Source organism: Neodiprion fabricii, chromosome 4 (genome assembly GCF_021155785.1).
Source record: "Neodiprion fabricii isolate iyNeoFabr1 chromosome 4, iyNeoFabr1.1, whole genome shotgun sequence".
NCBI classification, from domain to species: Eukaryota; Metazoa; Arthropoda; class Insecta; order Hymenoptera; family Diprionidae; genus Neodiprion; species Neodiprion fabricii.
In genome coordinates this window covers 42,186,368-42,199,552 of record NC_060242.1, presented here as the reverse complement: position 1 = coordinate 42,199,552, position 13,185 = coordinate 42,186,368, and the positions used below count along the sequence as shown (strand labels likewise).

At 40.3% G+C, this 13,185-nt stretch overlaps 1 protein-coding gene and 1 long non-coding RNA gene across 5 annotated transcripts in view; one reads left to right on the top strand and one right to left on the bottom strand.

Annotated features, from left to right (window-relative positions):
* Nucleotides 1-13,185, bottom strand: part of LOC124179955 (dentin sialophosphoprotein) — a 74,748-nt gene that overhangs the window by 20,895 nt on the left and 40,668 nt on the right. For all 4 annotated transcript variants that reach the window (XM_046564841.1, XM_046564842.1, XM_046564843.1 and 1 more), the window contains exon 8: nucleotides 1,087-1,220. In XM_046564841.1, coding sequence (XP_046420797.1) covers nucleotides 1,087-1,220 — 134 coding nt within the window. The remainder of the gene's footprint in view (nucleotides 1-1,086; nucleotides 1,221-13,185) is intronic.
* Nucleotides 9,754-11,648, top strand: LOC124179960. Its single transcript, XR_006870181.1, has 2 exons — nucleotides 9,754-10,139; nucleotides 10,623-11,648. It is a non-coding gene; the product is annotated as an uncharacterized LOC124179960 (long non-coding RNA).

Here is a 13,185-nt window from a genome sequence, read left to right as displayed (position 1 = left end):
TTTTTCTCAGAAAAGCCTGGATCATGTATAAATACGTGCTCTCGAATTATTCGCACACCCCCAGTTCTTATACACATGCAGCATGCTATTTCCTCACGCCTCTGATCCTATCTCCCCGGTTCACCTGCGCCCGCGAGATATTGCTTAGGAAATCACGGATCAACTACCGCCGTTCTCTTCTTGAAATACAACTGTTGTTGTTCTTTCTCGTTCACCATACGGTCAAAAAGGACGAGCCAAATCTATAAGCACGTAATGACTTGTCCGGGATGCGCTGGCGCAGAGTTATACGAACCGAACGAGGTGGCCCGACTATAATTGCATGGGGGACGTACATGTTAGTATGAATGATTAATTATTTATTCGACTTTGATTAATCTACTCCGACAGCAATTTTATATCGGAACTATGCGCGTATAGGAATTCCCCTAAAAAATAACGTTCTCAATCGGACTCACGAAATCAGACAAGGCAGACAGAGAATTTCACGCAATTTTTATTCGCTCCCTCTGCGAATTGCATGTACCTACTCGTTAACGTGTAGCTCCGTAAACGGAGACCGTTTCTCGTTACACACCGGAAGGCGGCAAGGAGAGACGCTATCGGACGCTGCTCTCAACAATTTCGATTCTAATTCGGTCGGTGCGTTCGGGATTCTGTCTCACCGAATCCTAAAGCCGAATGATATTCATACGGAAGAAAAGCTGGCCAACCGCTTCATTTCACGGTCGCGTACACCTCCGATGATATTCTTCGCGGCGCTGACACAGAATACGCCTGATACCTATACGCTGTATTCGTGTTATACTCCTCTTGTCATATTGATTTGCGCCTGTCAACGCCATCCTACCAGAACATACTGGAAGTAATGCACATCACTGCCTTCCACTTTTGTTATCGTATAAAAATTTGAATATTCTTCCAACTCTTCGTACGCTGGTCTCATGCCACCGCAGGATTCACGGATGTAGATTTTTTCTTTCTACGAGCTTTAGGAAACCAAGAGATGTTCTGGAAACCTCCAAGAGGTGTGCCAAATCGCGGCAGACGAATGTGGGAGAAAACTGAACGCTGCGTTATACTCACTCCTCGAGAGTCCCGGAATAATATGGCGGCGTGTGCTGGATCCAAACAGGCGTCGGATGCCCTGTGAGGTATTGCCGGCGTCCCGAGAGACAATCTTCTGGTCCCAGGGTCCAGGCTACCCCTTCTGAGAGCACCTGCAATAAATCAACAATGAACATCACGTAGTATCATTACTAGTATGTTTTAGGTGTTCCTATTATTATACGGGTTTCCAAACGCAATTCACATAATGGTAAGTAAGGAAAATAATTAACATCATATAATACCACCAATGTGAAGAGGGGACATTTATTGAATACTCGCCACTCGGCTCTCAAGTTGAAAGAGAGCCACTTATGCGGGCCTCATGTTTATAGAATCGGCTGCTACAGTCGCACTCGTGGTCAGTATTCAATAATTAACCCTGCAGGCACATGAGCAAAGGTACAAAATAATTATAACGGACCACTTGTCCAATCGTTTTACAATTAATTCTTGGCAATTTCTCTGACCCTAACGTTGGGCAAGTAATTATTTGCAGAAATTTAGGAGCGATAACATTTATCTGCTCTGCCTGACTGCGATTTATGCTACGACATACCTATGATTAACTATAGTGGATCTTAAACGAATTCCATAATAATACCGGCAGTGTCGTCAAGAATTGACATTACCACACCCGCCAAATATTAAACCTTGATCACTACTGCTGAACAGAGTATAATAGAATACGATTTATCCATGCACAAGAGTACAGGACTCTTTTTGGGTAAACTCGATAAATTAGGTAGTGCGATACGATTTGAAAAAAAAAAAAAAAATGAATAAATAAAAATATGGAGTACCATAAATTAATCTAAATTAAATCGAGTTAAATCATATAGGATCAAAATAATGATGTGTATTTAATTATAGGAAGACTATTACCAATCATTTGCACTCGTGGATGCTTTTAGGTCCAGCGGGTAAAAAATGGTTTGTCCTTAAAGACCGGGCATGCTAAATATATTAATCCGTCCGGGTAAACGATACCAAATCATGACCGCTGTTACTGCAAAAGATGTATTGTAGACTACGTTACGCGCAGTGGGATTTGAACGTTCATCTTCGAATGAATCATTCGGACGGATAGATTGGTCTATTATTCCAGATTACGGATTGAAGTTGATAGTAGGTGTAATATAGCAACCTACGAGTGCACACCATGAGCGATATGATTTGAGCGTGCGCCGGCAAGGAGTAAGATTTCGCGATTTGGACATACTTAAAGATAAATCTGAAACAAAGATTCTACATGCGATCTTTGTAGATTCAGGTTACATGTATCGGAGATATCGCTCAGCACCGCGGTACAATAGTTCAAGCGAGGGGTAAATCACTGTCAAAATTGTGCACAGCACATCTCGACTTCCTAAATATCTCAGCAAGAAATCTTGCAAATCAATGCTACGCGGTTTAAACTATTCTTCTCTAATTCGGCATGTCAGTTTTATTTTCATTTAATTCATATTCTCAATTGTACTAGGGCTATATTAGTTACCATTTTCATATTATATCCATATTTACGGTGTTTTGGGTTATACTGTTACAATGCGAGGAATATTTGATTCCAGTAGGGAATTACACATTGGCTGAGGGGGTGTTTCTACATTGATCACACAGAGTACGGGGTCGCCTCGACTGCCCGAGTGGTCGCCGTCACGTAATATATTTTATGTACATGTATTGTGACGTGCAATTCGGGGGATCCGAAAAAAAATGGTTCACGGCTTTTAATGTTGCGGGACTAAAATCCGGGACTTTTTGCTTCAGTCCAGGGCATTTAGATGAAAATCAGCCGGAATAAAGAAATTTTTGGAGACAGCAAATATCGAGATGCGGTTTTCTGCATTGTGTTCAGGAAGGTCCCAGGAACAAAGTCTATATCGCCTGATGGGGCCATTTTTCGAAAAATGCATTTCGCAATTGCATAATTATTTGCAATATTATGAGAACGACTGGAGACTCGGAAAAATCGATCGGAAATCGTTACTCGGGGGTTTTTGGGGATGCTGAATTCAATTCTGGCGTTAGAATTATCCGGGGGCGTTCGGCGGTAACTCTGCGGGGGCGCCCGGGGGGTGATTAGGGGGAAAATTGCAGCGTCCATGAAAACAGACGAAAATCGCTACTCGGGGGTTTTTGGGGAGTGCCAAATTCGATTCTGGCAGCAGAATCATTCGGTCGTGCCCGGGGGGCGGGGGGAGTGATTGGGAGAAAAATTGCAGCGTTGAATTGAGTCGAACTTTGCATCCCCAAAAACCCCCGAGTAACTATTTCCGATCGATTTTTCCGAGTTTCCAGTCGTTCTCATAATATTGCAAGTAATTATGCAATTGCAAAATGCACTTTTCGAAAAATGGCCCCACCAGACGATATAGACTTTTTTCCTGGGACCTTCCTGAAAACAATGCAGAAAACTGCATCTCGATATCTGCTGTCTCCAAAAATTTCCGATTTATTTCCTATCTTCCCTGGACTACTTTCCGGGCGACTGATATGACCACTGAGGAGCTACCCAGGCTGCTACCGAAACACCTTTCTAGATCGCTACCCGACTAGCGAGGAATGCCACGTTACAGTTATCATATATAATATTATGCGTATATCTATATGCATGCTCTCAAGGGTACAGTCACCCGCCCGCCCTCCTTTCGCAGCTAAAAAAAATAAAAAATAAAAAATAAAAAAATAAAAAAGAAATTAAAGTATGATTTGCTCCCTGGTGTGAACGGCTTAGAGAATCGCCGGTCTCGTACTCCCGCGTTCCCATGCATTTCAATACAGTCGAAACTCCAGACTCCGCAGAGAAAACTGCGTCGCACGCGGAAACCCGACGATCTTAAAAAGCCAGACTGCCTTTCTGCTGACTCGACTCGTCTGTACAGATACTCCGAAAGGCGGACGTAGTATATACTATACAAGCGTTGGTACACCGGAAAGTGAGATCGAGTTGTTCGCCGACTGTTATGCGAGCTAAACGTAAGAGTAAACACGATAACGATATGCCACGCCGTCATGAAACTTCCTGACAATAATTCATGCTACTAAAAATGCTGTGAAAATAATTTTACATTCAGTTTTCATAAAATTTCTTGAGCAGAATGCAATCACTTATGCATGCCATGCAGCGTATCTCATTTATTTACATAGAAGCTCAGAGAATTTCCGAAGCAGATAATTTAACAGACCCGATATTTTACTGTGTTCCGCGTGTAACGAGCGAACAACTGCCGGATCAGAATTTCAACCGTATTATTAATTTGTAGATTAAGACAACGAGCCCTACCATTATAGTTTTGCAGTGGACCGTTTTACTTATAAATTATATATGTACGCTACTGGGTTCCAGAGATGTGATAATGCATTACTGTACACGGAGAGAAAAATCTGAGAAAAATTACCCTGCTGTTACTATAATCGTGATGTAATAGACACCTACTGCTGTTGGTAAGCGAAATTGAACTGTGACGATACTTTTGTCCGCAAGATAGGGAGATGTCGAACACCATCGGCGCACCAAGTGTCGAATTAAAATTATCTCGTCTGGATGACTCGAAGCAGTCATCGGTCGTTACTCGTTTAGCAATGAGAATTTTCCAAGACTTCCGTAAACTACTTCATCAACTCTTGGAGATACATGCTTAATCCAAAAGAATTCGTATCACCTACATAACTTCGATAAGCCGCGTTTGACAACCGAAGCTTCAGGTAGGCTGCGTTGAAAAGAGGCCGCGCGAAGCTCGCGCGGGCACAATCAGCCGATCAATCTGACAAGTTTCACAATTTTCTCCCGGTAAAAGATACTCGGATACAATGTATCTCAGCAACGTGAGTCATCCGCACTGGCAGTATACCTGGTTGTTGAGCCGAGTGCGGCGAGATCCGCTAAATCTAATTGTCGACTCTTGGCTTCGGCAAAAGGTCACCCTCGGGCGCACGGGAACGCGGCTTTATGGGCCAATTTGCTGGACAGGTTGCTACCTGATGCAGAACGAACGGCAGTACAAATTCCAATAGGACGGATCGTCTTGGAACAATTTTGTACATAACTCACCTTGCTTAAGGATATTTTCGTAGATTCTGTAAGTAGTCTCGCAGTCAGCTACAGAGCTCCTAGCGTTGCCATCAAGACTCTGACTTCTGCTGCGAAATTCTTCATCCCTGCTCTTGTTAGGTGTTTCCTGGCATTCGCTTTGCCTTCGTATCTGTCCCAATCTGCGTCCAAAGTGCCTGATGAACTCCTGAATGCTATGATGATGATGATGATGCTTGTCACTATCCCCCGTAGGGCTTGGACTTGTAGGAGAGACTGTATCGCTTCGATTCTGATTGTGGTGTTGTTGTTGGTTAATGTGGTGATGGTAGTAATGATGGTAGTTTCCATGTTGAAAATGATGCTGCTGACCGCTCCCATGAATCGTATGATACACCGAATGATTCGCATGATGATTGCCGTAGTTTTGGGTGTGATGAAGCTCGCCGCATGAACAGTTTGACCCATGAGAAGGACAGCATGTGGATGATCCGCGGGAGTATGCCGAACTGACAGCACCGTGAGATACTTGCCTCTCGTAATTGAATTTCTCTTCGTTCTTTTGTCCGAATAACTCCTGCTTCAGTTCGTGCACGAACTTGGGATCATTGCGAGAATTTTTCCCATCACGGATGGATTTCGTTTCATCTGTAGAATCGTCGCCCGAGCCCTGATGGGATCCATGATGATGATGATGATGAAGAAGATGAGATATGCCATGCATTTTTAAAGATCTTTAACGTTCCGCACTCACTTTTACAGGTCACTAGTTGATTACCGGATAAAATGGCATGAATAATTTTTACCCCTTATTTTAGAATCAACAGAATATTCCTCACTGCTGGACGTTATTCATGTTTTAGGTATATTTATCGAATTATAATTCGTGGAAGAAATTGAACAAAATAATTTCAACGTGAAAACCGCTCGCTTACTACAGTTCCCCTATTGAAATGGTCAATTTTGACGTGTTCGATTTGCAATAACCGTAACTATAATGTTAAAAATAATTAATACATAGAGTAAACGTTTCACAGAATAAATGTCTTTTTTTTTACATATTACTTTTTTATTATCACTCTGTCGTGTACAAAAAAACGCATCGACCAGGCATTCATATCTAGCGAGAATTGGTTAAAAAGAATCAGTTTTTCCTTCATTATTCAATCGAGTAGAGAGAGGATTTAAACGTACACGAGTAACTACTGATCGCAAGATAGAAACGTATGTCTGTTTCTCGACGAAGATAACTTTTTAATTGAGGTATTTTTCCTCTTCACTTTTATACTGAAACGAATCAAACTCCAACTCTTTCCATTTCTCATTATTCTTATAATGACACGAACGTATTAGCTGAAATAAGATATTCGAAACTGAAAGGTGAACAATAGATAACTCGAGCCAGGTACAGCAATGAAGAATGAAAGGTCACTAGCAATGATTCCTTGCTAAAATACGGCCTATACGTTTCTTTAGAGAGAAATGTTATTAGATAATTATCCCATTTTTTTGCCGAAATATATTGCAACTTTGACTTGCGATAGCACGGAGAACAACGTTGCGGAAATGTTTGATGGACATTAAATTTTGCGAATGAAATTTTGAATTTTACATGTAACGTGTGACACTAATGTAAGTTGATAAGTTGATATCAAAATTTTTTGGACACGACCAGGTAGTGTTTGAGGAAACTAGAGCGTATCGACCACAGAGGGATGAATATGAGGGCAACGCTACAACATCGCGCCATGCGCTCTCTATCGTTCTTGTCGCGCTAGCAATCAATGGCGAGCCGAATTGTGACGCAGTTTCCGCAAATTGTAACATTGCACTTGTTTCAGAAGCGAGATGGAAATACTTCTTTGGTTAATTTATTCTTGCGCCACACACCCTTCTGTTGCATACTTATTTGACCTACTAGCGCCGCCAATTGTCCAACTAAACCAAGCGCGAAAGGATCAGAGTCGGGGAATACACGGTTAGTAGAATTTGTCGGCTCGCGCAGCCGGACAGATTACGCGTTTGGAATCCGGGTACCCGACTATAATATCCGAATATAAATCACTGGGCATATGTCTGAAATCACCCAGCAGTATGATTAGCCGACTCTACCTGCCGAATAGATTCGTAACAACTGGAGTATGTGTATAATTGATAAATATCAACGGAGGTAAGTAAAATCGAAAAAACCAGGTTCTCCCCCCCCCCCCCCCCACCTCTCTCTCTCTATATATATATGGCATTTCATTAGACTCCGAAGGGGGTGGCACTATGTACCAACTAATACGAGACTTTTCCGACTGATTACCAAGTTTTACTATTAGTGGATGGATGATTTTTTCTAAGTCTGACTTGAGTAGCGAAAACTGTGATAAAATATAGTGGGTAAAACTATATTTTTGTTGAATTTAATTTACGGAGGCCAGCTAAGCTTTGAGCTAGTGTATTTAGTAAGCACCGTACCAGAAAGTAGAATGTATAAGTCAATGCAAGTAAAATGGTTCTTATAGGATACAGTTCTTGAAAATTTCCAAAAACTATTTAGCCTCCGTCTTTTAGAGTGTTTTGTCTAGATGCTACGAATACAAATTTCAATTTCATAATATTAGTCGTGCGCTTTATGTTAACAGTAATTGAATTTTGTATCATTCGTGCGTTATGGTGAATGTGCTCAAGAAATAATGGTAATTGGATTCAACTCCTCGCCAGTACCGCTCTTCTTTGTTATTCATCTATTGCTTGGTTGTTGTAATGGTACAATTACTAACCCTTGCTGAACAGAATCAAATCTAGCGATGGAAAAACTAAGTTTCAACATATTTCGATTCTGCATCTTTCAACTGAGATATGTGATTTTCCTCGGGATTTTCTTAATTCTACATAAAAAGTTACACGATTTTCCATTAAAGTGGACACGTAATGTCTTTCAAGTTTACAACTTTGCACTAATAGGTGTAGAACTTATGTATATATACATATATATATATATATATATTTTTTTTTTACGACATCTGAAACTATCCTTGGAATATGAATCTTTTTTTCAGACAAAATGTTAATTTTAAATAGCCTATAAAATTATAAATTACAGCAAAAACATACGCGTATGTTCTCGACTAAAAAACATACTTAAATGAAGGGACGCTCTTCAATATGTTTTTTCAGACAGGTATGGGAACCGTTGACAAAGCCAACCCACAGAGTTACAGAGATATACTGCGCGATCTGTGCACTGTGCTGAAGTCGTAATTAAACAGAGAGAGCAACAGCTAGAGCCCGACTTCAGTGTTGCACGATCGAAAGAGTGGGGAGCAAGCGCCAAGTGGGGAAAGTAATAAGGCAAGCTCAAAAAGCGGGGTAGTATACTTGGATAAGTATATGTGTTTCTCCCGCCAAGTCACCGATTAGAGTGAGAGGTCCGGCCCCAGCTGTTGCTCTCTCTTTCTAATTACGGGTTCAGCTCGTTGTACAGATCGCGCACAGTCTATCTCGTTGTCAGTGAGTCTATGACAAAATTCATCCCTCAAATAAAAATTTGACGAGTGAAACTGTTGTTATGAATTTTTTGAATGTATGACCACGGGAGCGAACAACCATTCTGGAAGGGTTAACATGACATGTGGAGCATTGAAGTTGGCGACTCTCGGGATAGCCGAATAATAATAGTATAGCCAGAGCGGGATGATATATATTTAGCGTGAGTAGTAAAGTTGATTACCGATGAATCGCCAACTAACGCGGACCTTGTACACTAGTGGAGAAGATTGAACGAATGTACAAGGTGACTATGCTCAGATAGATTAAATTCCATGGCTGTTGTGTTTATAAACTTTTCCGCTTCCACATCTCTTTTGTACAACTAAACCCGATTCCGATTGGATTCCGAGTACTGAAATTAACTGTTTCCGGCAAACGCACACGTATTATATTCTCTGTTTGTTTTTCTAAAAGTCCACAGTGATAAACCATTATCATTTTAAACATACACTCGTCCTTTTGCTTCCTCATTTCATGAAAAATTGGTACGAACCAGGACTGAAAGGTCAGTGCTTGTACAACAACTGTAAATTTAAGTGTATCTACGTTTCCGAAGGTGTACATGTCTACATAATACCCCGACCGTTATATGTATTCGACCCGGTAGAATATTGGTTTTTTTTTGGTTACCAATGATACGAATCAATAATTAATTATCGTTATAGAGTTGGTGGTGTATATGCGGCACCGCCACCTTGTAATTTTTGCAGGCATAGAGTTTGTTATGGAAGTGGCGACGGCGGAGGGTTGTTCATTTATTCTATCTCAGTCGTATGGTGTTTCGATTTATAGTGTATGTATATCTTTGCACTGTCAATACACACCAACCTCGTTTACTCTGCATTTATCAGTAATGGCAAAAGTAGCTCGAAGTTCAAGATTCCACTTATTCAGGATAGTCGCGATCGATTTACGTTGTCAGTTTTGTATGAACCTAACAGCTCGCTGTATGAATCAATTTGGATAGCAACATTGTTAATTCAAGGTTAGTTTTCAACCTCGGTCAAGTAATAAAAATATCCATACCGTAGTGCAGAACGACGCTGGGATGAATGAAGTAATTCTCCGAAATTATGAACTTGTGCATGTTAATCAAGGAGTAAAGCATTTTATAGACTTAGTTACGCAGAAAATTCGAGGTAATTAGGTTGCTGACTGAATGATAATATCAGAAAGTTCATTGATCCTTATTCGCGAAATTTTTTCATTTCATTCCATTCAAGTCTTCGGCTACGAAAATTGTCCAATCCGTAGACGTGTTACGTTATTATTTCAGGGACCATACCGGAATGGCCGGCGGTATCGGTATACGTGTGCATGTACAGAAAATATTCCAATGAAAGCGGCCACTCAATAAGCCAAGTCCGCATCCTGCGCCGCTAATGTAAGATGGCCCCGCTCCTTGAGTGTAACCCGCCTCCTGAACCAAATATCACCTGCATATGCTGTGTGTATATACTAGGTATGCATACTACTCATCAATTGATACATATTCTTTGGTATACCTGTAATAATTTTGCTAAGCATGTAAGTTGACCAACACAAAATTAACTTTCGATAGCGCGACTGCCTATGCCTAATCTGAATTCGTACGTCCACTTTCTTGATTGTTATAGATTTTGGTGGTTTCTCGTCAATCACAAATCATTGACATCGCGATTACACGCGGCTTGGATATTAGAAATTTGTATTATTGATATGAATGTAAAAAGTCTGATACTATAATCAACCATTCGCGTATGGGAGTTAAACGTACATATGATAAAATTTAGCTACGGAAGCATCGTGCAGGATTCCGAGAAATCATTTTGATAACATCAGCTGAAACGATTTATAATGTTTACGCAATGATTATAATTGGCTTTGAGTGGATTTCGCTTTAAGACATTGCCTATGTGAATCTTATACATGCATATTCTGACATTGAATTATTTTGTTATAAAAGGTGGTTGGAAGGCACACGTAATAAGAAAATGGGGAATCTTGATCATCTGGCGAAACCAGGATAAAGTTGTGGTCATTATTTTATATCGAATATCCAACAACTAGAAGCTAAGGCGTCATCAAGTGCAGCCAGCATGTCATATATTAAGTAACTTGACCAACGACCATTGCAGGGTATCTAACAATCGTTCCTTACAAAATTCCCCTGCCATGGATATTCCAGGAGTTTACAGGCTGTTTTTTGAAAATCTCCAGGGTACTTATAATGACACTTGTAATGAGGTTTTCACAACGAAATGTATACATATATATATTTATTCGATTTTTGTTTAAATATATTATTACATTGTAAAATTCACACCGCAGTAGCGACATCACGTTCGAAATTAAATACAGGGCGTAATAAAGGTATTAAAAAAAATTTTAAACTCTGCGCGGATACAAAAAATTTCACGCAAAATTCGAATATTCCCAGGATTCAACGAGTTTCCATAGTGAACAAAAAATTCCAGAGGAATTCAGGAAGTTCAAGGATTTTCCGGGCTAGTCAACACCCTGAATTGTTATATTTTCACTGACGCGTTAGTACGCCCGAGTAAGCGACAGCGTGCAAGTGTTGCACAAACTTGAATCGTGTGCTCTAATGACTAGGCACCGTGACTCGGTAGTTCTATAAATCTATACCTATGTAACCTAATGGAGAAAAATTTGTACACGTGCATCGGAATTTGTTCGATCGCCCTGTGTTCTTACTCGTTGCAAATATTTTCAACCCACTCGGTAGTGAACTCGTTGTTTGTTAATTCCACCTGGATTAGAAACGCGGATATTAATATTCTCATTTGGGAAGCTAAGATTTGGCTTTTGAGAAATCTGATGATTTGACTACAGAAATCTACGAGTTTTCTTTTCGCTCTTGGACGATGGAAATAAGGAAACGTTATTTCTGTCGGCAATGATCCGAAGTTTGTCGGCTCGAAAAAATGTGGATATTACGAATTCGACGATAGTATGGGGCATTACACAGCTCACTGAGGAAAAAAAAAATTTTTTTCCGACTGTTACGTCCCGCGTACCGCCACCCGTTTGTCGCTCCTGCATGCTGACTCTCTCACATTTCTTACATTAACGCCGTAGCTCTAGCCCTGTCCCCCTATCTCCATTCAGCCTCGCGCTACTCGCTATTGCCCTTAATCATTGTCAGCTAATTCCATTCCTCTCTCTCTGTTTTCTCACACCTTTTCTGCACCTATACGCTTTGTCTCTAAACTGTCTCATGTTCCAACTTTTACGTGTATTACTTCTTGCCCACCGCCCGAACGGCCCACTTCGTTTCTACTGTTCCATCAACTTTCTCACAATAAACACGTAATCGATATTCTGAAGATGCCTAAAGTTATTCAACCCTGATCCTAACCTCCGGTTGTCCTAGGACGTAAAATCGAAGCCGAACCAGTCCATTGCCTACCGCTCGGGAACAGACGACCTTCAGGCGCGTAACGTGAGTTTGTATTTGAATGATTAAATTTTGTTTCTACGCATCGAATAATAACAAAAATTTTCATTCATTACTTATCAAGTTTGCTTTCTTATCTTTTAACGTTGATAAACAAGTCTTGAAGTTTTTGGTTGATAATATAAGCAGCAGGTAGCAGGACGTTGAAATGAAAAGCAAACTTTAATCTAATAAATCTATTTTCTTCTCTTTTATCAGTTACGTTGGAGAAATCAAAATTTGACATCTAGAAGCGATTGGTCAAACTCAAAATTCGTGTCGACTGGTGAATTATTGCAGTATTGAAACTATTCGTCCAGTGGTCGTCTGTTAACTCAAATTAACAATCCCAACCCGTTTGACACTGAACATTGAAAGTATCGAACATCACTGTGCTTGTATTTGACACACAAAAATATTACAATATTTATAATGACTACTAATAGTAAGATAAAAAAACACGATTACGTACTATACGGCAAACAGAAAGCAAATTCGAAAACAATTTCAAAGTTGGCTGAAAAGTATTGTGATGAAATTTTGGTGTGAAATGGAGTATGTAGTCACGAAAAGTAGAGATAATGAGAATCAGAGAAATGGGATTTATAATTCAGATGTACGAGACGGGCGGAATGCTCGAGGATAAATTGCATTTATTTTATCGAAGAATTATTTTATTATACCAAGTTGTCACCCAATTTGATCGGGCAATTCTCGGTTCTATTCCATCGTGATTAAACGAGTTGTAACCGCACTCGCGCACAACTAGGCGAATATTTCCGGCGATTGATTTGTTTCATCACTTTCCACAGTCTATGTTATAAAAAGATCGCACTAGCAGAGATTATCTTCGATGCCAACTGCCTTTACCTTTTAATTCTGACTAATCTCACTTTGCATTAGGCTTCGTTACAGGCAAAATTGCGAATTAATTATCGATGTCACAGGCACGTGCGCATTACAGTTGGAAATTCACGGAACCAGTGATAAGATTCACCAACGTAATTTCGACGCGGACGTTACCGTGTCCCAAGCGATACATTGCACGCACGTAATATTATATCGAGCA